The sequence below is a fragment of the Leuciscus leuciscus genome (genome assembly GCF_965113295.1).
Source record: "Leuciscus leuciscus genome assembly, chromosome: 3".
Lineage (NCBI taxonomy): Eukaryota > Metazoa > Chordata > Actinopteri > Cypriniformes > Leuciscidae > Leuciscus > Leuciscus leuciscus.
The window spans coordinates 15,735,816-15,761,396 of NC_138727.1; the positions used below are offsets into that span (position 1 = coordinate 15,735,816).

Genomic DNA, 25,581 nt, shown 5'->3' on the forward strand with positions numbered 1-25,581 from the left:
ATGAGGGTGAGTACATGAGGGAGTAAGAAGGGTGAGTAATTAATGACAGAATTTTCCTTTTTGGGTCAACTATCCCTTTAAGAAGCAGCAAATTGTTGGTTGAGTGATAGACCAATCCGAGCATAACTACACATCTTGTGCCCCAGGTTGTTGTTGTTGTTGTTTTCAACATGAGTTTACTGTACATTTACACAGGGCTATGGTTATCCCTGCATGCTGACATTGGGTTTTTGTGACAGAGTATTTCATTCAAAGGTAAAAGTAGGTTCCGGACCCAATCCTGGGGATGCTGGATTCAGATCCACACAGTTCCAGCACAAATTAAAAGAATTGGAATCTAGACTTGTTGGCTGATATGTAGGCTACCCTTTTTTCTTTTTCTTTTTTCCAGATTACAATGACAAACCTCAAGATACAGATGATTCTCACATTAAGAAAAAAATAATATTTATGTGTTCTTTAGTGGCAATACGCGAAACTAAACCCATACACATACAACTTGGGTTGCTTAGACACAGAATAACAGAAATGGGTCAAATTACTCTATCACAGGTGATTCTTCATTGGAAATGCTTTGCAGTCTAGGAATATTCTTAATCTGTGTCTGGGAAGCCAAGGCCTGCTCATCTGCAAATCACCTCAAATTAAATTGACTATTTTTGAATCAGCTCTGATATCATCATATTACAACAGCCTAAACCCTGATCAGCCTGTGTCCGGCGCTGAAATCTCTGTCTCACGTACAAGAAACAGCAAATCAACACAGATTCATTAAACTTAAAATTGCTGTTCGTACCAAAAAAAAATCCATACACTGTGAATGATAACTTCCACAAAATTGACCACCTATTATGTTCCAACCATAACCACACCTGGACAGGGTCAGAATAAATCACCCCTCCTTCCACATAAAGTGTTCAGTTATTTTTATAAATAGATATGAATCCCTTGGTCGCAGAGGGCGATAAAGGCAGGACAGGTACAGATTAATGCATAATTCTGTTAGAGGGCAGTGTAAATCCTGGCATTTTTATGTTGTTCATTCAGTTGGGTTGGATTACACAGAGTGATGTCACAACAGCATGTTTCTCTCTCTCTTTATCGAGCAACAGTGGTGGGCGTTCAGCTAGAACTATTGCATAAGCTTCAATCTAATACTGTACTTTAATACTTTTATTGGAGTGTTGATGATACTGCCTGCTTTTTGCCCCAGAAAAATATCTGCACCCGTTTTTAAGAAGAAGACATTTTTTTCTTCAAAATGTTAGATTTTATGGTTAGAACAAGATTTGTTTATTTATTTATTTTGCTAATGGTATAAAAGTACACGTTCAGGGTTTATTCTCTGGAATAAAACGTATACAAATGTTATTTTTTAAGCAGCTTTTATCTTGTTTTAGCTGTTTTACTTTTTTTTTTTATATTGTTTTAAGAATGATTAAATCATTTTACTAGAAAATAAATAAAAAATAATAACATCATTCTCACATATTCAAGATATATAAAATTCCATCATTTTATTTTTTATTCATCAAACATTTTTATTTTAACATTTTTATTCAGTTTGCATATAAACTTGTCATTAGATCCATGCATACAAAGAGTGGAGAAGGACAGATAAAAAGAAAAATAGAGGGAGAGAATAAAAGTTTAAAAAGACAAAGACAGATAAAGCAAAAAAAAAAAAAAAGCAAAAATAAAAGTAGCAGGAGGAGAGGACAGAGACCCTAAAGAGTAGGAATCCCATACTTTCATACATATTTGCAGGGGATTGTGGGAAAGCAGCAATCCAGGAGTATTGCTTTCTCAAATGGAGAGTAACAGTGGCAAACCAGGTGAGGTCATTTCAAAGCAGTAAACCTCTTTTGTAGAGTGTTTGTAAAGTTTAGGTCAAATTTGTGACCAGGCATTGTAGAGATATGCTGATGTTCATGGCATAATTTTGACAACGTTGTTATTCATTCTTCACTGAATTATCAACATCAGTGAAACACACTCAATATATATTTATATACAGTAATAGTGCAACAGTGTCCACCCCCGTTTTTAGCGGCGTTGGTTCCAGAAGTATTTTTCCCTTTTATTTTTCCCATTGGGATTTGAAACAATTCTTTGTTAAAGCGTTAAACCATAAACCAAGCCAACCAGCTATTAGATGAATCACAACATTACAAACTTTTATTTACTTGAAAGTACTCAAGTACTTGAAAATCAGACAAAAAGACAATACAAGACGGTGTACTTAACAGCTTTATTGAGGGAAAGAACTACAATCCCATTAAGCATTGCAAATGACATAATCCCTTGGCATGTTTCCCAGCAGAGCTCTTTTGGCACAATTTGATTGCTACAATTTTCTGATTGGTGGAATTTTCTGTATCATCATGGGAAATTGAGTTTTTCACCAGGAATTCAGCTGTTAAACATAATTTTTTTTAATCAGTCAAAATAATAATGCAAGATGGCTTCAGCAAAAGCATATACCATTGCTTACCAACCTCAGAGCTCACAACATGTCTGTATTTAAAAGTTTATATCATTACAAATGCATTTCCCTGGAGAAAATGAATAGAGTTTATACTTTCGGAACCCGACTGTTGCACTTCATATTTATCATTCACACCTTCATATTTTTTTTTCTTTCAGACAAAGATATTGAAATAAAATCATTACACAAAGTATGTTTTATAATATAGATTTGTTGATATAATCACTGTAAATATTAAAACAAGAAATTCATACATACTTACAAGAACTTCTGACCAATGATGAAAAAAGTGCTTTATAAAAGACAATGATAATAATTTCCTGTTTGTTTTAATTGTGTTGAGGCAACAAATCACAGTTTCAGGGCTGCATCTTAACAACATATTTGGTTATCAGGTTTGTTTTTTCTAAATCAAGTTTGCTTAGTTGTGTTCTCTTCACCTCACATGCACTCACGCTGTTCACACAGAGTCCACCTTGACCTGATTGTTGTTGGTCATGAGTGGCGAAGGTTTGCTCTTGAGTCTTTCTTGCGCTTCATTTGAACTTTCCCCAAATAAGATCCTCGCAGTACATACCGACACCACGATGCGCTTATATTCGCGACGGAAGTTCTGGTTCAACACTCCATAGACGATTGCATTGAGGCAACTGTTAAAGTATGCCATGAAATAACTTGCCACAAAGAGCCATTCAGGTATTAAAGGAACCACACGCTCTGGAGAAATCGCTACCGCCAGCCCGATGAAGTTTAATGGTGCCCAGCACACGGCAAAGAGCACAAAAACAACAAACATTGTGACGAAATTTCGTATGTCGTGAGGCGTGAGCTTGGGACGATTGTCAGGCTTGACTCGTCGACGCACCTGTATGACAAGAACCCAAATTCGTAGGTAACAGTAGGTGACGATCATGATAGGAAGGATGAAATGGAAGAAGACAACGGCGATTGTGTACGCCGAGCTCGCTGACTGCTCAAACGTACAGGAATAAACCCGTGGGTCATACTGCAAGGAGCCCACAAACAAGTTGGGCACGATTGCGAGCACCGTCAAAGCCCAGATTAACAGTACGTAGCAGACTGAGTTTTTGTCACTGTAGAGCTTGTCATACTTCAAGCTGTGGCATATATAGCAGTAGCGATTAATTGCGATGCCGGTGATGTTGAAAATGGAGCCGATTACACTGACGCCCATCAGGAAGCCGCTAATTTGGCAGTGCATGTATCCCAGGTTCCAGCCCTGGTTAAATATGGAGGTCAGGACCAGTGGATATGGGTAGATGGCCACCACCAGGTCCGCCACTGCCAAACTCACCACAAAGATGTTACCTGAGGGACAGACAGAAAGAGAGAATAAAGGGTAAGGAGTCGATGACTGCATCCAAAAGCTTAGACAGCTTACAGGTTGACTTGCTGTCTTTACTGTAAAAAAATAAGTTGAGTTACCTTAAGTTAACTTAAAGCAGCCAGCTGCAAACCTTTTTTTGAGATTTTCAACTTAAGTAGTTTTGACTAAACACAGAAAATGTTATTATTCAAGTGCATAAAAAATAAAAGAGTAAAATAGAGTGTCTAACAAAATATAGGTTGGATTTTTTTTACAGTCAGGCAATGACTTTACAGGCAGCGTTTGTGCATTAAGGTTCTTCCTGAATGAAACGGATTTCGGACAGATTTCTGAGGCAGCATAACCGTTTAATGATCTACAGCAGAATAGAGAGCTTTGGTGATTATTGTAATACAACACTAGAAATGACATGAAAAGTGAAAAAAAAATGGTCAAACATTTTCATTTACACAAACTGACCACTAAACGCCATTTACAGATGCCATTTTTATAAATTTTATCGCTTTACTGTCGCAATAATTGAACACACAGAAATGTGGAATATCATAGGCAGTGAAGGATACGTCTATGCTGACTTCAAAAATCAATCAGGATGTGCATTGTTGCCTTCCTACCTCTGTAAAAAATGTTTTAATCAAGTAAACAGAATATGTTTACTAAGTCTTTCAGGAGACCTTTTATTGCCCCATTAACAAATGCATGAGCCGCACTCCAAACATTTGCCTCCTTCGATCCACAGAATGCATTCTCTAAAAAGGAGGGTGCACATGTGTGTTTAATGTGAGAGTGTGCAATTATTAGTTTCCCCCGTTGTGTGGATGGTTAGGCATGGCCTAGAGCTGATGGCTTCATTAGTGAAAGAACATGGTAGGTTTTAATGAATGCACATCTCTTATTGCCGCCAGACACAAGGACTTGACATTGTGTATAAAGCTGAAATAATTAACTGACATCGAAGAGGGAAACACTAAAGGCAGTTACAGCTGAGCTGAGTTGTACTCTGTATTGCTCCCTTCTCTCTGAAGATTGCTTAAGAAAACACATGTGAATGGCAACACAGAGGCTTTATGTCTCATTCATGAACACAATACCATATCTGGAGTTATTGCATTACAATAGCACTGGATTCAATTCACAAAAAGGAAAGAAAAAGCACAAAAGAGAACTCTTTAATATGTAATTTATCTCCCGTAGACAACAATGAAACTATTTGGAAAGCAAAATTTTCCTCAGATTCTTCTACTGAGCTAAAGTCATGAATAGTCTCACATGCTTCATAAGGGACCAGTTTACCAAGATACCAAAGTCTGCCATCATCAACTTGGACCATCTAATGCTTTTCTTCCTGTTCGACAATTGTCTCCTTTGTGTCTATATCCTAATTCAGGGGTTATGAAACTGGGGTCGCCACAAGAGGGTGCAATGGAGTTTGCAGAAGAAAAGCCAATTATTTAGTTTTGAAACAACATTATAATGTCAATATTTTCTCACACAGTATAAATAGATCGTTGTAGATGAATATTTTTTCATGAACATATTTGTACATGCAATTATACATTTTAGGAAGGGGGTTACTCACAAAGAGATCACATTTATTGTAAAAAAAAAAAGAAAAAAAAAAGTGCTACTTAAAAACAACTGAGAATCACTATGTCTCGTAGAGTACTTCAACTCTCATTAGGGGTAACTTCACTAGAGTGCATATCATCTTTAAGGTGGATTTGCAGTGAAAAGGACTTATTTGACTTTGAGACAAACCTTCAACAAACCCGTCCTTGTGTGTCAGCTGTCTTGCAGCCCCCTCGCAACGTCAGCATGTGACAGTAGTGTTGTCAAAGCGTAGAACAGAAGCACTAATTTGCGAGTAGTGGCAGTCGGTCTTGACGATTAGCTTGCAGTGGCCTAAAGCAAAGCTGTCACTCAAACATCCCCTTGAGCACAATGTTGACATGTCATCCACATAGGGGCACATTTCACAAACATTCTCAACATTTGCACAAATATCATCTATGCTTTTCAGGCAAATAACCTTGGCTGTTCTTAAATACCAGACGTCATTTCTTAGAGCATCCTCCTTGGAGGCAGAATACAGCATATCATGTGGCATATAGAGGTTCCGCCTCCATTTATTCTATACTTACAATCTAATGTAAAGCTTAAAGGGATAGTTCACTCATCATGCTCTGTCATTTACTCACCCTCGATCGCGTCGTTCTAAGCTTCAAGATCATAAAGGAAGATATTTTGAAAACATTTATTTTAGTTTTGGCCTAAATTTTTTCTTTTTTTATTCTTTTTTTTATTATAGAGAATGTGAAGCTAATGTCACGCCGTGTTGAGTTCTGGGTAACTGCTTTGCTTATATGTCATATTGGGAGGATTGTGCTGCCTTTCTGCTTGGGACTTTAGGGCAGTATTATGATTTTCTGTCGCCATTGTATACTGTAAAAAAAGTTGCCGCCGTAAATTTTTAAGTACAATCAACTTGGATGCTTAAGTCATTTCAACTTAAATTACATTAAACTGACTAAATACATTAGTTGAATCTTGTATAACTTGTGAAAAAAAGTTGAAAATTGCTTAAGTTATTTTGATTAATTAAAGCAATATAAAAACATGTTGTCATAACTTATTGATCATTTCATTTTTTTTAGAGTCTAGGTCATTCATGCTGCATTGAGAATTGCCATAGTAACTCATATCATCGTTCAGGGAGAAAACTGGACAATGTAATACATTTTTTTCACCTTTTTTTACATTTAAAAACACCAAGGCAGGAAGTGACGCCGGATAGTAAATCTACTAATAATGTCACTGATTAAACCCACTGCCCATCACTCAATAAAATAATCACATTGCTGAGTGTTTTTGAAAGTTTTGTATATTGTTTGGTTTAATAATTAGCATCGCTCAGCTTGTGAATTAGCAGAACTTGCACGCAGACACTTCAAAACTGTTCACAATCTTCTATGGATTTGATTTTGGTTGTCGTTTGTTGAAATAAATACAAAAAAATAGAGTGTGATGGTGTCTGTCCGCTGAATGTGACCCTCTCAGATTCTCCTCCATGGCCCTATATGGGAAAGTGAATATTTACAATGATGACAATAAAACTTTAGTTACATTTACATATTTCCAACAAAGAAGAGCTTGAAACTGCAGTGAATTGTATGTTTAGGTACGGTTTTGTAGTTTTTGAACAAATGTATATAGAGACTTTTTTTTTTTCAAAAGGCATATGTTGTCAAAAAACATCATGTTCCACGGAAGAAAGAACGTCATACAGGTTATGGAATAACATGAAGGAGACTTGATGATCACAGAATTTTCATTTTGAGGTGAACTATCCCTTTAGAGATCTCCTATCTGAATCTAAACATGGAGACATTCAAATGTTCACAAAACAAGTTTGTTTTGAATCTCAATACCTCGAATGGAGCCATTACAGGTTAAGTCTTGATGCACACTGACAGCAGAGGTTACTTGGGTTGTCTCCATGACAACTTCACTGGTGCACTCAGCTTATTTGTGACTAAGAGGGGTAGGCGATGGAGACAAGGCAGCCTTCATTCTTACGGACGGAAGGAGGAATGGAAGAAATCAAAGAATTGCCCTTGACAAAGTCAAACTGTCAAGTCCCAGGGGAATGTAATGCCATCGGCCTGGCTTTTCTTCCATTCCGCAAGTTTGGGTTATCGAAGCGATTAAGGTGCCACTCAAACCATTGTATTTAGCTTAGAGGTTGATAGGACTCTGAACTTGTTCCAGTTGGGTCCCAAACTCTGAAATGTTTTCCCTTGTGGGATTTCAGGATGTGAGTGGTACCCAGACTGACAAGTGACGGAAGAATATTACCGGAAAGATATGAGACTCAGTACTTTTAACGAGCCTGTGACTGCCGTGAAACAAATGGCCCCTGACATTCCCTCTAACCTCTAGACACTTTGTAATCTTCCAGCTTGGGTGAATCACATTAGCATGTACATATCATCTTCTCTTTTCAGCGTCTTCCATCTAACATATGGAATGGCCATTAACGTTAAAAGTCAGGGCCGTGTCAGGCATGGCCCGACTCGTCAGGTGCGGCCAATATCCTTGTGACCACATTGTAATTAGAGCGGGATGCCTTGGGTCAGTGCTCAACAGGAGATAGGTCAGCAGGTCGCAATATCGACAAGGTCAAAACGTCTGGCAGCTTCCTTCCGGCAGGTCATTATGTAAAACCTTCAGGATAATGCATGTTAATATATGTTAAATACCTCACAAATATGACTACATTTCAATATGTCAAGGCATGCCGTTTTAAAGATGCATCAACTGAGGATGACAGCACTGTAATTGCACACATACATTACATTTACACTCGACTATCCTTTACAATTAAAGGGGACATATCAGGCTAAATCCACTTTTTTAGCCCTTAAATGCATTTTGTTGTATATTTGGAGTGTTTAGAAGTACAGAAAAGTTGAAATTATTCTCTTCAGGTGCTTCGTTGATATCTTTATATTCTGTTTTGGTCATATTTTTCAACCTGTTCCGATTTTTCTGTTCTCTATGGCGTTTTTTGAACTATTACGTCACAGTATTTGCAGCGGAACTGCCAAATAAGGACACTAGCAGCGTTTCCACTGTCGGGCCAGGGCCGGGCCGTGCTAGTGCGTGCCAGGGCCAGTCGCGTTTCCACTGTCACTTCCGGGGCTTGATCGGGGCTTACTCGGGGCCAACGAATACCTTGGGCCAGAGCGGGCCAGCTTGGGCTAGAGGAGTGGTTACGAACAGAGGCGGAGTTCACCTGAGTCGGGAGACGGCAGCGCCGGATGATTCGGTCAGCATTAAAGACTTGTAAAATAATTTAACTCCCGTTCATGTTTGAATGCCTTGTGTTTGTGATGCAAAAGACCATTACCATAGTAAACGCTTGAAGATACGCATAGTAAAAAAACATTGAACGCTTGAAGAAATCAGACCAATCATAAAGGCTATCACAGTCATGTTTTTATTTTATCTGTCAGTAGCCTACGTCTCGTCTCTTTATACCGGACTATCATAAAATAAAGCAACTTTTTTTTCGGGAGCTTCCTCTGTTTCTCTGACTGAAAATATCTGTATGGGAGTCGAGAGAGTGCTAAAGCTCCTCAGGTCGTATTTTTGGTTGCATATATTTGTAGAAATTATCATTCTTTCTAAATGTGACGTAAATATGTCCTGTAACTACCAGATAAACAGAAACAGACGCGACTGAAGTAGTAAGTGTGTCCTCTTTCTTTTGGGAAATAGACCTAACGGTAATTTATTTCTGAGTGACTAATGTGCAATTTTGACATAAATTATTCATTATGATCAATCATGTATCACTTTTTATTGTAAACCTGTGGTAAAACATCGATGCTTGGGTTTTAAATATTCAAGTAAACAACAAAAATGCCAGCAAACGGCCGCTTTTATCATGTTTGTTTTCAACGCTGTTTCCAGTGATTTCTGATTAGTTTTCTGATAAAACTTCCATTTGTTGGTGAATGGGTTAGTGTGACGTTGTTCTAGAGAGGCGTGTTACGGGCGTGTTTTAGTGAAGCGCTGTGGAGCTTCTGGCCCGACAGTGGAAACGCAGGCCCGGTGCTATTAGCCCGAGGCTATTAGCCTGGCACGGCCCGTTTAGAGCCCTGGTTCGCACTGGCCCGACAGTGGAAACGCGGCTATTGACTTCCGGCCCACCACTTCGAGCAATCCGCCATTTTTATTTCTCGCTGCAATTTTGTAGTCCAAGCTAAAGGATGCAGAAGTTACGAGAGGGTAAGTTAAAATGTTCGGTTGTTGGATGTAGTAACCCACACGCTTCATTACACCGTCTAATGTAGATGAACTGCCGCGCTTGTGACAGGGCGCATGTTTAACTGAAAGAACGAGCAGAGAGAGAGACCCGGTCGCGCGCGCGCGCACTCTCTCTTCAGAGCCAGGCGAAAGTGTAAACAAGACTTCACCGTCTCCAAACTAGGCGCTGTCTTGCTCTCTCTCCCTGGCACATATTAATCTAAATAAATCGACACGGTGGTAAAAGGTCGGAAGACCAAAGTTTCATGTGTAAATACAGTAACACACCATTGCGATGCATCCATATGAAGACGTTGTTCTGCAGGTTCGTCGTCTTCATTTTCATCTCGCTCCGGCTCCGACTCTGGCTCGAACATGTAAGGCTGGCTGGACAAGTTTTTGTTAATAAAAGGTGGACATTTTGTTAATAACGTGTGAATAAAACGTTTCTGTGCCGCTAGATAATCGTATCTCTGCTATCAAACTACAAAAATGGCCAAACGGGGTGGAACCGAGTGTCCCCGCTACAACCTGGAGAGGGGGCGGGGTATGAAGTGTCTCAATTGTATTTAAAGAGACCGCACCAAAACGAGTTGCTCTCAGATGCACATCAGAAAAGGGGTAGAAAAGGGGCCTGTGGAGCTATAATAATGAGGAATTCAGACCCAAGCATTGCAGTTCCGCTTTATATAGACTACAAATGTATGATTTATATGTAAAAAGGAACGATTTAAAAGCATGAAATGTCTCCTTTAAGATTCTGAAAACTGTTTAAGTGTAGAAATGCATTATTATGAATGTTACTCTACTGTACATATAAGCAATGTTCTAGATCGCTTCCTGGGGTGTTGAAATTTGGAGGTTTTCCAAATTAATTGGGTGAAACATTTTATTTTAGTGGATTCAGTGATATGTACATTTTAGGGATACCAGCATAACTGAATTTCATTCAAAAGTCAAACTATTTTCATGACATTTGGTTCCTTCAATATTTCTGAAATGTCTGCATTCTTCCAGAGATGCAGATGGAACACCATAATAAAATATATGCGATTGGGTATCCAATCCTGCTCCTGGAGGGCCAACAGCCGGCAGAGTTTAGCTCCTACTACAACACATCTGTCAGGAAGTTCCTAATCCAAGGCTTTGTCCGAAATCACCCCCTATACCCTAATTCACTTTTTCCAACATCAGTTCTCTAATATAGTTCACTTGAGGGAGTGAATGAAAACGATTGAACGAATTCGGACACTGAGTGTGCTGGAAGGTCTGCAGCTTTTGAATAGTTTGTGCTTGCAGATTAATAACTTTTTTTATCTTGAACGTTGTCATGAAATATGTATAAACCTTAATTAAACAATATAATAATCAATTAAAAGGGAAGTTATACCTGTATGATATTATGCTGTAGCCACATTGGACCAGCGGTTTAAAAAATGGCCGAAGATTCAGCTGCGGGCGCCACCTTCTGGTCAGACGCGGGAATTAATTTGGCACACAACTCTCAAAGTGCATTATTATGTGTATTCTCTAGCCGTTGAGCGTACATCAGTTGTACACTCATTATTGCGATGCATTGTGGGGTTGAAAAAGTGCACTCGATGACATCCACTATGGTTTCAGACACCACTGCAAATGGCTGTCCCCTCAAATATTGCCCTATTTAAGGGTATAAGGGGCGATTTCGGATACAGCCCAAGTAATCCTGAAGACCTTGATTCATGTGTGTTTACTTGGGGTTTGGAACTAAAGATAGTTGCCCTCCAGGATCAGGATTGGACACCTTGCTGTCATCATGACAACCTGCATATGTCTTATTTTCTGGAAATCAACTGTCAAGTGTGTGATTCATTGCTCACGTCAATTTAAAATAGTGGTAGACCAACATGGGTTTATCAGTGACTGATGTCGCTGAATGAAAGCAGAATGGCTGATATACTGTAATGCTGACTATGCATTTATGTGATAATAAAAAGTAAAAACTAGCCTGGCTAACGTCAGACCTCTTCTCATTGAGACGTGGTCTGGGAACCACATGTTCATTTTCTCGTATTTGAGGCGTGGTTTACCAATGCCCAGAGCCGTTTATTGGGCGCTACGAATGTCTATCAAATGCGCCTGTACGTAGCTCATAGCCAATCGTTTCAATTATACCAGATAACGTATGTAGAGCGACAGAAATTCGACGAGGAAGAAGACGATGGGTTAGAGATTTATGTGTACGCGATGGCGTTCAGCGACTATTGCCGTTTGTGCAAGACAAACATGAGGGTAGAAGGTATATATGGATATAAACAAACTGCTTCGGTGTGTCGCATAGACGTCATCATCGTCTTGCTGCTCCCTCCGCGTTCTGTGATTGGTCCCCTCGCTGAGGCGAAAATCTGGTCCATGGAATCCAGGCTGCCTAGCAGCGTGAATAAAATCGCGCAGCGCGCAAGGCAGCATAGGGAAACCCAGGCTAAGTAAAAACAGTAATATTGCTAAATATTATTGCTATTACTTATATATTATTTAAAATAACTGTTTGCTATTTTAATACTGTATGTTTTTAAATGCAATTTATTCCCAAGCAAAGCCATGAATTTTCAGCAGCCATTACTTTTTCTCAAGAAAAAGGACAAAAACAACTGTAAATGGAATCAGTAATTAACTGGAATCAGAATCATTATGAAATTCTTTATGATTTACTATTCAGTTAGAGGTTATTTTTGCATGAATCACCATCTGTCTTGTGAATGGTCCTCATGCTACAAGCTTTAAGTAACTCTGGAATTCTCTGCATGACATGGCACCGAATGGCACCTTAAATGGGCCTGTGTGAACTCGGTGAATGAGAGAGTTTTTTTTATTTTTTTATAATAATAATAATAATTATTTGTTACATTTATATAGCGCTTTTCTGGGTACTCAAAGCGCTTTACATATGGAGGGGGAAATCTCCTCAACCACCACCAATGTGCAGCATCCACCTGGATGATGTGACGGCAGCCATATTGCGCCCAAACCCCCACCACACACCAGCTTACTGGTGGAGAGGAGACAGAGTGATGAAGGCAATCTGTACATGGGGATGATTAGGAGGCCATGATGGACAGAGGCCAATGGGAAAATTTTGCCAGGATGCCGGGGTTACACCCCTACTCTTTTTCGAAGGACATCATAGGGATTTTTAATGACCTCCGAGAGTCAGGACCTAATTTTAACGTCTCATCCGAAGGACGGTGCTTTTTGACAGTATAGTGTACCCGTCACTATACTGGGGCATTAGGACCCACACAGACCACATTGTGAGCACCCCCTACTGGCCTCACCAACACCTCTTCCAGCAGCAATCTCGTTTTCCCAGGAGGTCTCCCATTCAGGTACTAACCAGGCTCAACCCTGCTTAGCTTCAGTGGGCAACCAGTCTTGGGCTACAGGGTGATATGACTGCTAGCAATAATGTTCTCCAATTATAATGATATCAAGATTTTTACATCAAAAAGAAATCTATATGGAAGTAATAAGCAATTTTCTATCCTGTTTTTGACCCACTCTTTCAAACATTCTGTTTTGATAGGCAGGTCACACTAAAGACTTGGAAGTCAACGGCCACTGCTATGATTGGGTAACAGTTTTGCATATTAAAATAATTTTAAAAGTCCCCGCCATTACATGTGTGCAATTGTTTTGAAAACTTCCGGTGTTTAAAAATATCTCGTTACATAGTTGAAACATTTGCCAATGATGTGAAACATTTTTGCGTATTACATCTGTTTATAAGTCTTGGTTGTGGCAAATAAAGTTTAAGTACTTGTAGTTTCCACAGTTATAAGTGACAAAGGATGACTTGCGGTGTTTTGTGTAAACAGAATAATGAATGAATGTATAGTAGAATAGAATAGTTTAAGTGAAAAATTTATACATTGTCATTTTCAGTGTTGTGTTTTAATAAAATGAAACGTTGTAATGTCTTACTGATGACAAAACAGATGCCGCTCACTGAAGATTTTATTCAGCATTACAGCAAATGGCTTAGATCAAAAAGCAGTAATAACAAAAGCAGCGTTCTCAACGTGCTTTCTTCTGTATCCGATAATCCAATGCATTAACCCCATAAATGCCAAAGCAAATGAAAGAACAGAAAATCACAACTATTTAGTTTGAATGCGGCGCTACAGTATAAATACCGGTACTCAGTACATATCAAACGATCTGTAACAGACAAAGCAATATTGACAGATATTAAAAAATATTGTTACTCACTCATGTGTGTTGCAACATTATTCTCGGATCCAATGTAGTTGGCACTGAATCATCTTTTATTTGCAGTCTCTCTGAAAAGCCTGCATCAAACTGTCTTGTTTAAAAACAAAGGATCAGTGTCTTACCGACGTGATTTGACTGGAACTAAAGTTCATCCATGCTTTCTTAATGTTAGAATCACAAGGATGGCAATCCAAAGACTGTTTTCCACAGGTTGCACTCCCCCCCCAAAAAAGAGCCTTTTTTTAAGATTTACGCATTTCAATTAATAGTAAAATTACATTATACTATGAATAATATGTAACGATTAATCGATTTGAATTAAAGATTGAAAATCATGCTTTTAATGTTGTTTATATGTCTATGTGGTGTTTTTAATATGCTTTAAGACAAACCTTGTGCAAATTCATAAATCAACACCATACATACAGACGGTTGGTCTGGGAACGCCCCCGGGAACGCCCCGTCACGTGATGTGAATTTAGCCCGTGGGGGAAAACATTGCCTTGGCGCTAATTGAAATACACGGGACAATCATGCCGAAGAATTGCTGTGTCGTTTTCTGTACCGCCAATAAACAAACAAATTATGAATTGAAGTTCTACATCCTTCCTAATAAACACACAGAACCGGAAAGGAGGACAAAATGGCTACAAGCAATAAGGCGTGAGGATGATCAAGGGAAGTTGTGGAATCCAAAGACTAATTTTTGAGATTACTGTGTGAGTAGATCCCTGTGTGATATAGTAGTGGGTGTTAAACTCATATTAGGCAGTGGACCAGATTTGTCTACATCCCTTACGAAAAGAACTATAGTAATCCTATAAGATTTCTATAGTAGTGTATAATACTTCTGTGATGTTCTGTAATACCTCTATAGTACTTCTATAGTATGTCCCAAAATACTATAGTATTCCTATAGTATTCCTATAGGATTACTATAATATTTTGTCCCAAAATACTACAAGATTCCTAGTTGTTTTTCATAAGGGATGTCTCATTCACATTACCGTTATCAGCTGAAGGCTCGCTTGATAGGCCAATTGCTACGTAATGACGCAGGCCGTGAACCTATGGAGTAGTTCGAGGTCTACACTCAATACAGACTGCAGTCTGTGATTTAGGGATAACTGTCAGCACAGTCCCTCTGCAACTTCGTACTAATGATCACCGTTTTACAAAAGGATTAATAGTTTGGAGTGAAGCATACGTACAATTGGTAAGTGACAAGGTTTTATGGAGTTATGCAACATATACGAAAGTTGATTGAGTTATAGGCTAATGTTACCGCTACAGCTGCCGCGATGTCTTACCTGGAGATTCAACCAGATAACAAAATATGTCTGGAAACGACACCTCCGGCCATTTGGTTGGGTCATTGACCCAGTTTTTAATTAAATAAGGGCAATCATAACCTATTGCTGTTAATTTTGCAATGTACCGTTGCCGGTCGGCAGGCGTCAATGACTCGCAATACGACATTTTTTGTCATTCAAATACACATGATGTTCGCAGTGTTTTCCCCCCCGCCAACAGACCACGCCCGCCACGCCAGACAACGCCCCCAACTATGACTAGATGCCGACTGTATGTATTGCAGAGTATTTTCTCCTTAAAACTGCAGTGAACCAAAGACAGTCTCAAAATCAGAGCTGTTTTTGGACTAACAAGTAAGTTTTGAGCTCTGGATATTTTTAGTATAACGTATATATAGTATATATATTTAGTACAATGACGTCCTCTTATATATCAAAAGATCGAGGAAAATGTGATTTCTCAATTCATGACACCTTTAACACTTCATTGATAAAGATTAATGCTGCAGTAAAAAAAGAATGGCAATACAGTAAAACTAAATGAATGGCAATGACTGTGAGTGAAAAACTGGTGGCTTTGAATGTAACATTCAAAAAGACTCCAATACAGTCAATAAAATGAAAATGAAAATCTAGGTTTTCAGCTAATTATCCTCCAATTACCCTCTCTTTTCAGCACCCACATACAGTAGTTGGCTATGGTCTTTCTGAGACAAAAATAGGACAGGGAACCTGTGACAGAAATAGTCTCCAGCTTTTTTTCCAAACTGATTACTGTGTCAGCAGAAGCCCTTTCAACCTATGCAGTTTACCATAGCGGGAAGCCTGCATGATGTTATTCGATTTGGGCTGACACTGATATCATGTTTATCAACGAGAAAGGCAGTCAGACAGTAATGATGAGCCTCAATCTCTCCCTCATGCTCTGTATACAGTGATGGGGAATTTTGAGTATGTTTGAAAACAAAAGAACCACCTTGAAGGCTTTATGAATATCAATAGAAGCACCTCAGAAGTTCATACATAGGCTGAAGAGAGGAAAAGAAGCATGACAGGACACTGAATTTTTCTTATGCATCTGAATGGAAATGGTTATCTTTTACGGTCATGGACTCCCCCAAGGGCACACATACAAAGCACGCAGATGTCTTCGATGTCTGCACTCCTAAGATGCATTTATTTATTCACACTGAAGGTGTGCATGTATAGCGCTCAAAAAAAAAAGTTCCTATGTCTTTGTTTAATAGTCATTATTATAACATCATTACACATTTAAAGTTATACATTTTTCATTTTAAATGAAACAAGATAAATAAACATTTGAAACCTATATCACTACAACCAATATAATTTATTTAAAGCAATATGTTTATTTTTTTTCGCTGCTAGGGGTCGCTAACCTCTTACAATAACAAAGGTGTAGGTTGATGACGCAGTGAACAAGCGGAATGATGGGACTTGTCGTCATGCTGATGGATCTAATAATGTTTATGGATGAGTGAAAACATTCATGTTTTTTAACATGACTGTGGTATGAAGCAGGGCACGATTGCTAATGAGAGACAGATATCAGCGAGTTCCGCTGAAATAAAGGAATGAGGACATTTAATTCTACCGAACTACCCACGAGTGCTGAATTAATACTCACACAGGTCAGTTTATTAGACGAATGAAACTTGTGAGGTAACGCAGTGCTTATAAAAAAAAGTTATAATGTTATTCTATGTGTTAGTCTGTCTGTATGAGACTAGGAGTAAGCTAGATCAACATTAGAATAACATACTGATCATATTCTTTCCTGTAGCTTTCCTGTAGCTCAGTGGTAAGAGCATTGCGTTAACAACGCACGGTTGTGGGTTCGATCCCAGGGGATTGCACATACCTATGTATAAATGTATAGGATAATGCAATGTAAGTCGCTTTGGATAAAAGCGTCTGCCAAATGCGTAAATGTAAATATTCTAACATTTCATCATGTTGAGCTAACATCAATTAGTTTTATGTACATTTGCTCACCTGTCTAATAAAGTACATACAAGAGTGTCTCTGTTAAGTCCAAGTTAGTCGCGGACGAGGAGATCTCAGCATCTCGAAAACGCCACTCTGATATTGATTCTCATTTTATTTATCCTTTTGTCCCAAAGTCTGCTTGCCATGGTCCATAATATTTGAACGAAACAACAACAGCGTGAGCGTGCCGCTAGACATCACGCAGTTGTCCACATCTGTCACCATGGTTACCATGGCAGTACGAGCAGAAACCAGGGATAATGCAGATATTACGTCATTGACAGGCGACAAGTGAACAGGGAGTCAGGGATGTGCCATTATTTAAAATGGGAATTTCTCTGAAATTAAAAATCTTTGGGAACTTTTGGGATATAGTAAGTACACAACTGCAGGAAATATATCACACTGTGCAAGTGATTTTTGGATATTTGATTACAAAATTCTTACATATTGTAGCTTTAAAAAAAGCCATCTACATATTAATTAATCGTTTTTTAAATGATAAGATAATAAACCATGACGTACGAGTCATTAGCTTTATATTTATACATTTTGGCAAAAGCTTTCATCCAAAGAAATTTACATTGCATTCGAAGTGGACATTCCATCAATTCATGCATTCCCTGAAAATCAAACCAATGGCTTTCATATATTTAAAAACTATAGAAACTACCGTTAAAAATATATTTAGGTATTTATATTAAAGGTATTTAAAATTATTGTTTTCTTTTTAAATGTATTTTAAAATGTTAATTATTTCCTGTGATGGTATAGCAGACTTTTCAGCATCATTACTCCAGTCTTCATATATATATATATATATATATATATATTGAAGGGGGTGGATTCTGGAGTGATTATAAAAATAGTGATTTTTTATATTTTTCCTTCTAAATATCAAATGAGTTGAATGACTTCTCTAAGCTTATGAGATTTTACTTAGTTAGAAGTTACCAGTGTGATTACTGAAATGTTCCTTTCATGTATTCTCTAATGTCTGTATTTGATATCTGAGAGGTGACTTAAGGGATGGTCCTCGGTCATTTCTGACCGAATAATTTTCTGTTTTGAATTTCTAAAAATCACAGCTTCATCGGAAGGTTATGATACTTGGTGACTTTTCTGGGATTAGGTATGTGAATACAAAAAAATTGAGGTCATGATCCGAGCATGCTAAGTGGTCGTAAAAAAAATAGTCACACTCGTGGTCTTCGGTCAAAAATGGCCGACCCATAGGAAATGAATGGGAAATTTACAAAAACACAAAAATTCTCTGAATTTTTGTCTGTACAATCTACAAATCGGACACGATTCTAAAAAAAAGTACACCGTAGTAAAGGGGTGACACTCTACAACATCAAGAGTGCAAAAAATTCACACCCACCCACACACACACACATACAAACACACGTTTATACACATACACACCAATAAATTCAGATTACAAAAATCTGTTTTGAATTTTTAAAAATCACAGCTTCATCAGAATGTTACGAAACTTGGTGACTTTTCTGGCATTAGGTATGTGAACACACAAAAAAATTGAGTTCATGATCCGAGCATGCTAAGTGGTCGTAAAAAAATTTGTCATGATTTTGGTCTTCGGTCAAAATTACCCCCATAGGAAATGAATGGGAAATTGACAAAAACACAAAAATTCTCTACAAATCAGCCACGATGCAGAAAAAAAGTGCTCAGCAATGAAGGGGTGAAGCTCTAAAACATCAAGAGTGAAAAACATAACATAATTAATAATTATAATTAATATATGTATATATAATTAATATAATAATTATTAAAATTATTAAAATAATAATTAATAAAATGTTATAAACCTTGGCAAAAAGTATTATTTGAGAATTTCTAAAAAAATACATTCAATCCACATCTTAAAAGTAAGTAATTTGGTCCAAAAACAACTAGAATTCACAAACATCTCCATTTAGAGCTATACAGGCATCTAGTGGTAAACCCATGCAATAACATGTTTTATTTAATTTTATGTTTAATAAATTGATTAATTTTATTTATTTTTTTTTTTTTTCTGAAAGCCTAGTCTCTATTTTACCCGAAAATACTGCATAGAATTATTTTTTTTTTTTTAAATCATTATTTCCAATGGCAAAAAATGGACTATGAATATTGCATAAATATTAATAAGTTCAATCAAATTGTCTCAAAATTCTAAATTAAAAAGAATAAATATTATAGAACAAAAATAAATTGCATTGGTTTTTACTGGGATGGAGGAAGTTTCATTTTTAGGTGTCCGGTCATTTATGACCGGGAAGGCCCCCACTGTGACTGCTAAACGAAGACCATCAGAGGTTTAAGTAACCATTTCTTAGTTAAAGCATTTACTTTACTGTTCTATATTAAAGTGTCCTCTCACTGAGAAAAAGAACATGTTCTTTCTGGTTCTGGATGTTTTGGGAAGAGTCTCCTGTTTATAGTTAGAGCCTGACCAAATCCAACCTTGAAGAAGCTGTGTGTCCGTGTGCGTGTTAGTATTCTTGGTTACAGGTTAAGGAACAATTGGCGAAAACATTTTGGAGATTGACTGACTTGTTTTCTTCGACATGCTGGCGCCTAGACACACAATCTTGTGACCTCGGAGGGCCAATCTTACCTAACTCATGGTCCTGGACTCCTGGTGGCAGCTGTACAGACAATGGAGATGTGCTTATCAGTCCATGTGTGGAAATTGACTATGCTTATCTATTCTTTAGCCAATCAGAATCATTCAACCTGAAGTAATGACGTAGCTCAGACATAGTCATGAAGCTGACTTATATATATATATATATATAGTTGTGCTCTTTGATAAATACAGTTCAAAAGAACAGCATCTATTTGTAACAATGTAAAAGCCTTAACTGTCTTTTTTTGGGATCAATTAAATGCATCCATGCCCAATAAAAGTATTAATTTCATTTAAAAAATATTACTGACTACAAACTTTTAAATGGTAGTGTATGTATTAAAGTGCAAATCGAACATTATCATTAGAAATAAAAAGTAAAAACAAAAATTTATAACAGTTTTAAAAACATTTTAAATGTTATTCTACATAAAATTAGTGATGGTAATTTCAAAACACTGCTTCATGAAGCTTCGAAGAGTTTACGAATCTTTTGTTCCGAATCAATGGTTTGTATCAAACTGCCAGAAGTCAAGTGATTTCAGTAAACGAGGCTTCATTACTTCATAACTGTTTTGAAACGTTTCGGAAAACGTAGAAATTTCAATGGTTCACCGCTGGGGGCAATGATCTCTGTCAATGATTATACATTAGTATAATTAAAATGAATAATGGTGGTTAATAGTCTTAATGGCCTGTTTAGCTGTCCATTCATAGAACAAACAAAACAAACCCTGACAATTGATAAAATAACATATACACTTGAGAATCTTATTAGATGATTAGATAATTGCATTTGAAAGATTTTACTTTCAATAAAAAAAAAAAATGCAATAGATTTGTAAAAGGTGTTTTTATGCATGGTTATCCAGGATTTTGTTGAATTTACACTGTTCTGACCCCTAGGGGTCACCGTGGAGACTGGTGTCGGATTGTTTCGAAGCCTCGACACAATACGGCACATTTGCTTCAACTGTTTCAGTGTTCCACGAAGCCTTAATCTGCCCACCACTACATAAAATAGGTGTAACGTTGTCAGTCCAATGATGAAGAAGAAAGGCAGAGAAGATCAAATAGAAGTCCTTTTATATAAATAAAGAAACCAAGGTAGACTCAGATAATCTAAATGTTAGCAATAGCAACGAGACAGCATGTAACACGCAATACACCAACAATACCGGACAACTGAAGTGAGCACACAGAGGAAATTAAATACACAGTTATAATGAGACGATGACAAACAGCTGTGATAATTAATGAGTGTCCATGGAAACTGATGAGTGGCGGGAAACTGAACAAAGGAAACAGGCAACGGATGAATACAAACTAAAAGTCCATGAAAACAAAACTAACGAAACATAATTGTGACAACAGGGTCCTGAGTTTGAATTACAGAGACTTCCTATTGTGATTATTGACTTGCAATAAGTCTAAGTGAAATTACCATTACCATCTGTTACTACACAGAGATGATTCTGAGATGGGATTTTTCTGTAATTCAGCCCAAGTGGACCCAAACCCAGAGTAACATAATGATTTAAAAAATAATAATAAATAAATAAACAAAATCACCAAAATAATGTACATACGTGTATGTATATCAAGAGATTGATTTCCCTGGAATGTATAGTGCCACATAAGTGACAGTTCACTGTGTGCCTAAGAGAATACGGTCATCGCTGATGACAACCACAACATGCACGCTGCAAAACGTTCAAAGCTTCAAATTCAAGCACTGACATCACTAATCGTATAAATCGCAGTAAAATACATCCTCATTGGAGGACCCAGCATAGGTGACATAGCTAACTGCCTAGGGAAGCTTATAGGGTGCTCTCAGATACCTTTTCTAATCTTTTGCACATTCAAAGCAGTTTCGCTAGTTTGCAACCACCACTCACATTGATACATCGGGTAACGTTTGAGTAGCTTATGGGCGTTTTTCAGAAGCAGCTCCCTGTGCTTTACTCCCTCTCTGCTGCCAGAGGTCCCTTCCACCTCTGTCCACAAGTGTCCTCACCTGCTAGGAGCCAAACATGGACAAGCATTCATGTTATAGCACAGGTAATCAAGTCAGTAAAATGCAATTACTTTGTTAGGGTTAAAAATGTAAATTTTTATTTATTTTCAATATTGAATATTTAATTTACAGTCATAAACATTACATATATTAAGATTTTGCAATTTGAAAGTGCTGCCTGTGTCATGTAAAATGGCTATTTAAAGGGTGAGCTCGATGATTTTCAACCAGCTTAGTATTTGTATTTCTCTTGCCTATTTCTCTTGTGTTACTTGCATCGAGATATCTCCACTTATTTGTCAGCAAAAATATGCAGTCGGATGACAAAGCGCACCATCTGACGGACTTTTGACAGCTTCAGGGCTTTTGTGAAAACTACATATAGCATTTCCTCATTCTTGTATCCCTACTCACGGAGTGCAAATGCAATTATACAAGTGCATTTTGGGCATTGAAATATCCCAGCTTTTTCGACACAGCCCTTTTCTCTATTTCCTGTCTAGTCATGTAGCACAGATTTAAAAATATATATATATACTGTGTAGACAGCCAACTTTTATTAAAACCTCATCTTGCCAGTCGTGAATTACCCTTTAGGACATCAAAATAAAGTTGAAAATCAATCAACTATGTAATACAGCTGGGGAGATGGCATTACATGTATGTGATAACTAATATAATGAGAAATTATCCACAGTGAGTTGCCAGAATAGGCAATAGGCAGTTTTTGAGGCCAGAAACATGCAGTATGAAGTTTGAAAAGCCAAAAATAGACTATTCTTTGTTTCCTATCAGGGCACAGGGCCCACCCGTGGGCCTTAGCAAACTTTTAAGGTGGCCACAGAATGACTAAAACATATTTAAATAAATTGTTTTTGACGTATTAAAATAATCTAACTCTAACTATAAATGTATTATTATTATTATATTTCCCCCTCAATTAAATAGAGTTTTTATTTTAAGAATATACAGTTCTTGAAACCAATGGAATCACAAAACAAATCATACTCCCAATTCATGTTACAATTTTTTGTGTGGAAAACAAGCAGTTTTGTCAAATTTACCGCAAAATTGACCAAATATCAGGCATTTTATGTTCAACAGCAGGGGCTCTTTGAATCAAAAACCAGTCAAGAACCACTGCTATATAAAAAACAGTTCAAGGATGCTATCAAGCATTTAAATTTTCAAAAAGACCAGAACAATTCATATCATCTCTGCTCAGTCATGTCCTTATCTTCTCTCTTTTTGTCTCCTGGCATTGCTTGCCTGCTTGAATTAAGGACAGCAAAGATTGCTGGGGTGAACACATTTCTTCATGACGCATGCACAGACATCTCTCTCTCTCTCTTTTTTTTTTTTTTTTTTTTTTTTTTTTGTTGCAGGTCCATTCTCCTTTTACTTTTTCTGTCTGTATGCATATGATGAAACTTCTCATTCAAACGACACTGAAGTAGTCAATTGTGCTGGGGGTGGAAAAAAAGCTCGACCATTTGAACTTTCCAATAACACACTTTCATGCACTCTTATTCTTCATGTACGATCACAACCTCACACCCACACGCTCTCATGGATCGTTTGCGGCCAGTGCGTTACGACCTCGTGTCACGGGTGTTATGCCACAGATTGTGGACGGTGTGACGGTACCTGTCGTACAAGCTCAGCATCTCCCCAGAGCAAATAGGGATGACAAAACACCACAGGTGGTGTCACACTCCATGTCAGGCAAGTTCGGAGCAAAGTTGGCAAGACACGAGGTGACAGATCCGTGCCACAGACTCTGAAACATACACACACGCACATTCACACAAACACAGAAAGAGAGGTGGAGAAATACGCATGGTAGTGAGGCCTTCACCCTGTCAGATGTCAGGTTTGAGCCCAAGTCACCGCACACACACACACACACGCACACTCATATACTCCGGCAGTCCTCATGCTGACAGGACTGTCAGTTCTACTTCTCATCCACCCGAGTGTCAAGCATTAGGCTGTCCTATTCAAACAAGCATGTCCTCCAAGAGCAGTGGCGTGTGATGGTCTTCTGAAATGAGGAGACGATGTTTTATCTCTGCACTTGTTTTTAAGTCCGGTGTAAATTAATGATGTTTTAATGGTTTTATGTGACACATAATGACTGCTGAAAATTCAACTTTGCCATCACAGGAATAAATAGCATTTTAAAATATATTACAATAAAAAGACAGTTTGGTAACACTTTACAATATGTACTCATTTGTTAACATTAGTTAATCCATTAGTTAACATGAAGTAACAATGGGAAATATATTTTTCAAAGCATTTATTAATCGTATTTAACGTCAGTAAGTAAAAATCAAATTGTTCATTGTTTATCTTAGTTCACAGTACATTATCAAATATTAACAAATATAACTTCGTTTTTTTAAAATTGTATTAGTATAAAGTATTGTTAGTTGTTAGTTTATGTTAACTAATATAGTTACCTAATGTTAACAAATGAAACCTAAAAGTGTTAGCAAAAATCTTACCAACCCCAAACTTTTAAATGGTATCAATATTCAAATCACATTTTAATAACATCTGTTTTGTATTATTTTTTGCATTGTTGATTTTTCATCAGAATTTTTAAGGCAATTTAATTCACAGCATGTGGTTGGAAGGGGAGGTTTTACAAGAGCAATAAGTCTTATTTTCTTATATCATATATATATATATATATATATATATATATATATATATAATATATATATATATATATATATATATATATATATATAATATATATAATATATATATATAGACATATATATAGACATATATATATAGACATATATATAGACATATGTCCCGCTCGCACTCGTCCATATAATGGCAGTGAATACCTGCCAGCATAAAGCTTTTTTTTATTAAAAAAATTAAATAAAAATTGTATCACAGAATTATCCCATGCCACACGTGTCGTATTCCAAGTGTTCTGGGGGCATATGAAATTAAATTTAATGTATTATTTAACGAAAATCCTGATCTTGGCCGTTGGTCTGTGTTTGGCTATGCGACGTGCTCGTTCGTGTGACTCTTTTAGCGTCGCAGTTCATTCCGTCTTGCCTAGAAAAAGTTGTGAGAAATCCGTGACACGAAATTCAATGTCTAGAAATCCCAAAAATGCTTCTGTGTACTTTTTGCACTGACCTGATGACATGTGAACAGTGAACACAATAACTTCTTGTAACAACAAATGCAGCGGATATATTCACCTCTAAGTAGAAGGTATAGTGATTGTATTTCTTGTCGCGTTTTTGTTCATTCTTTTGTTAATTATTTTTTTGGCCTGGTTTGAAGTCAGCCGTTACATTTCTCCGCTTATGTCATACAGCCAATTAGCGGGAAAACCAAGACCAGACCATACTGTTAGCTCCTCTTAAACCGATCCCGCTTTCTCTTTGGTTTGCCTAGGGTTATTCTATCAGAGCAGGGTTCCAATTTTAAATCAAAAAGTATTTACACAGATGCTGAATTAATTGGGAGTTAAGCATCAATTGGCGAGTATGTATCATCCAGCGTCTCACAATGCATTAGAAAGATTTCACAGCGACTGGTTGAGATTGGGTGGAAGGTCTACCATTGACGATGTTCGCAATAAGAGAGTTCCCTGCAGCGTTTGACCTCTTTCCATATGAGGTAAGATGAAATCTCGAGGTGTGAGCTTCAGCCTGGCGA

The 25,581-nt window shown here is 37.4% G+C and overlaps 1 protein-coding gene and 1 long non-coding RNA gene across 2 annotated transcripts in view; both read right to left on the reverse strand.

The window, feature by feature from the left end:
* The window catches only part of LOC309494947, a 161,030-nt gene that overhangs the window by 33,657 nt on the left and 101,792 nt on the right, over positions 1–25,581 (reverse strand). The window lies entirely within an intron of this gene.
* Positions 1,519–25,581, reverse strand: part of mtnr1aa (melatonin receptor 1A a) — a 56,743-nt gene continuing 32,680 nt past the window's right edge. Inside the window, exon 2 of the mRNA XM_082164440.1 lies at positions 1,519–3,817. Within this exon, the coding sequence (XP_082020566.1) occupies positions 2,949–3,817 (869 nt within the window). The 3' untranslated portion in view covers positions 1,519–2,948. The remainder of the gene's footprint in view (positions 3,818–25,581) is intronic.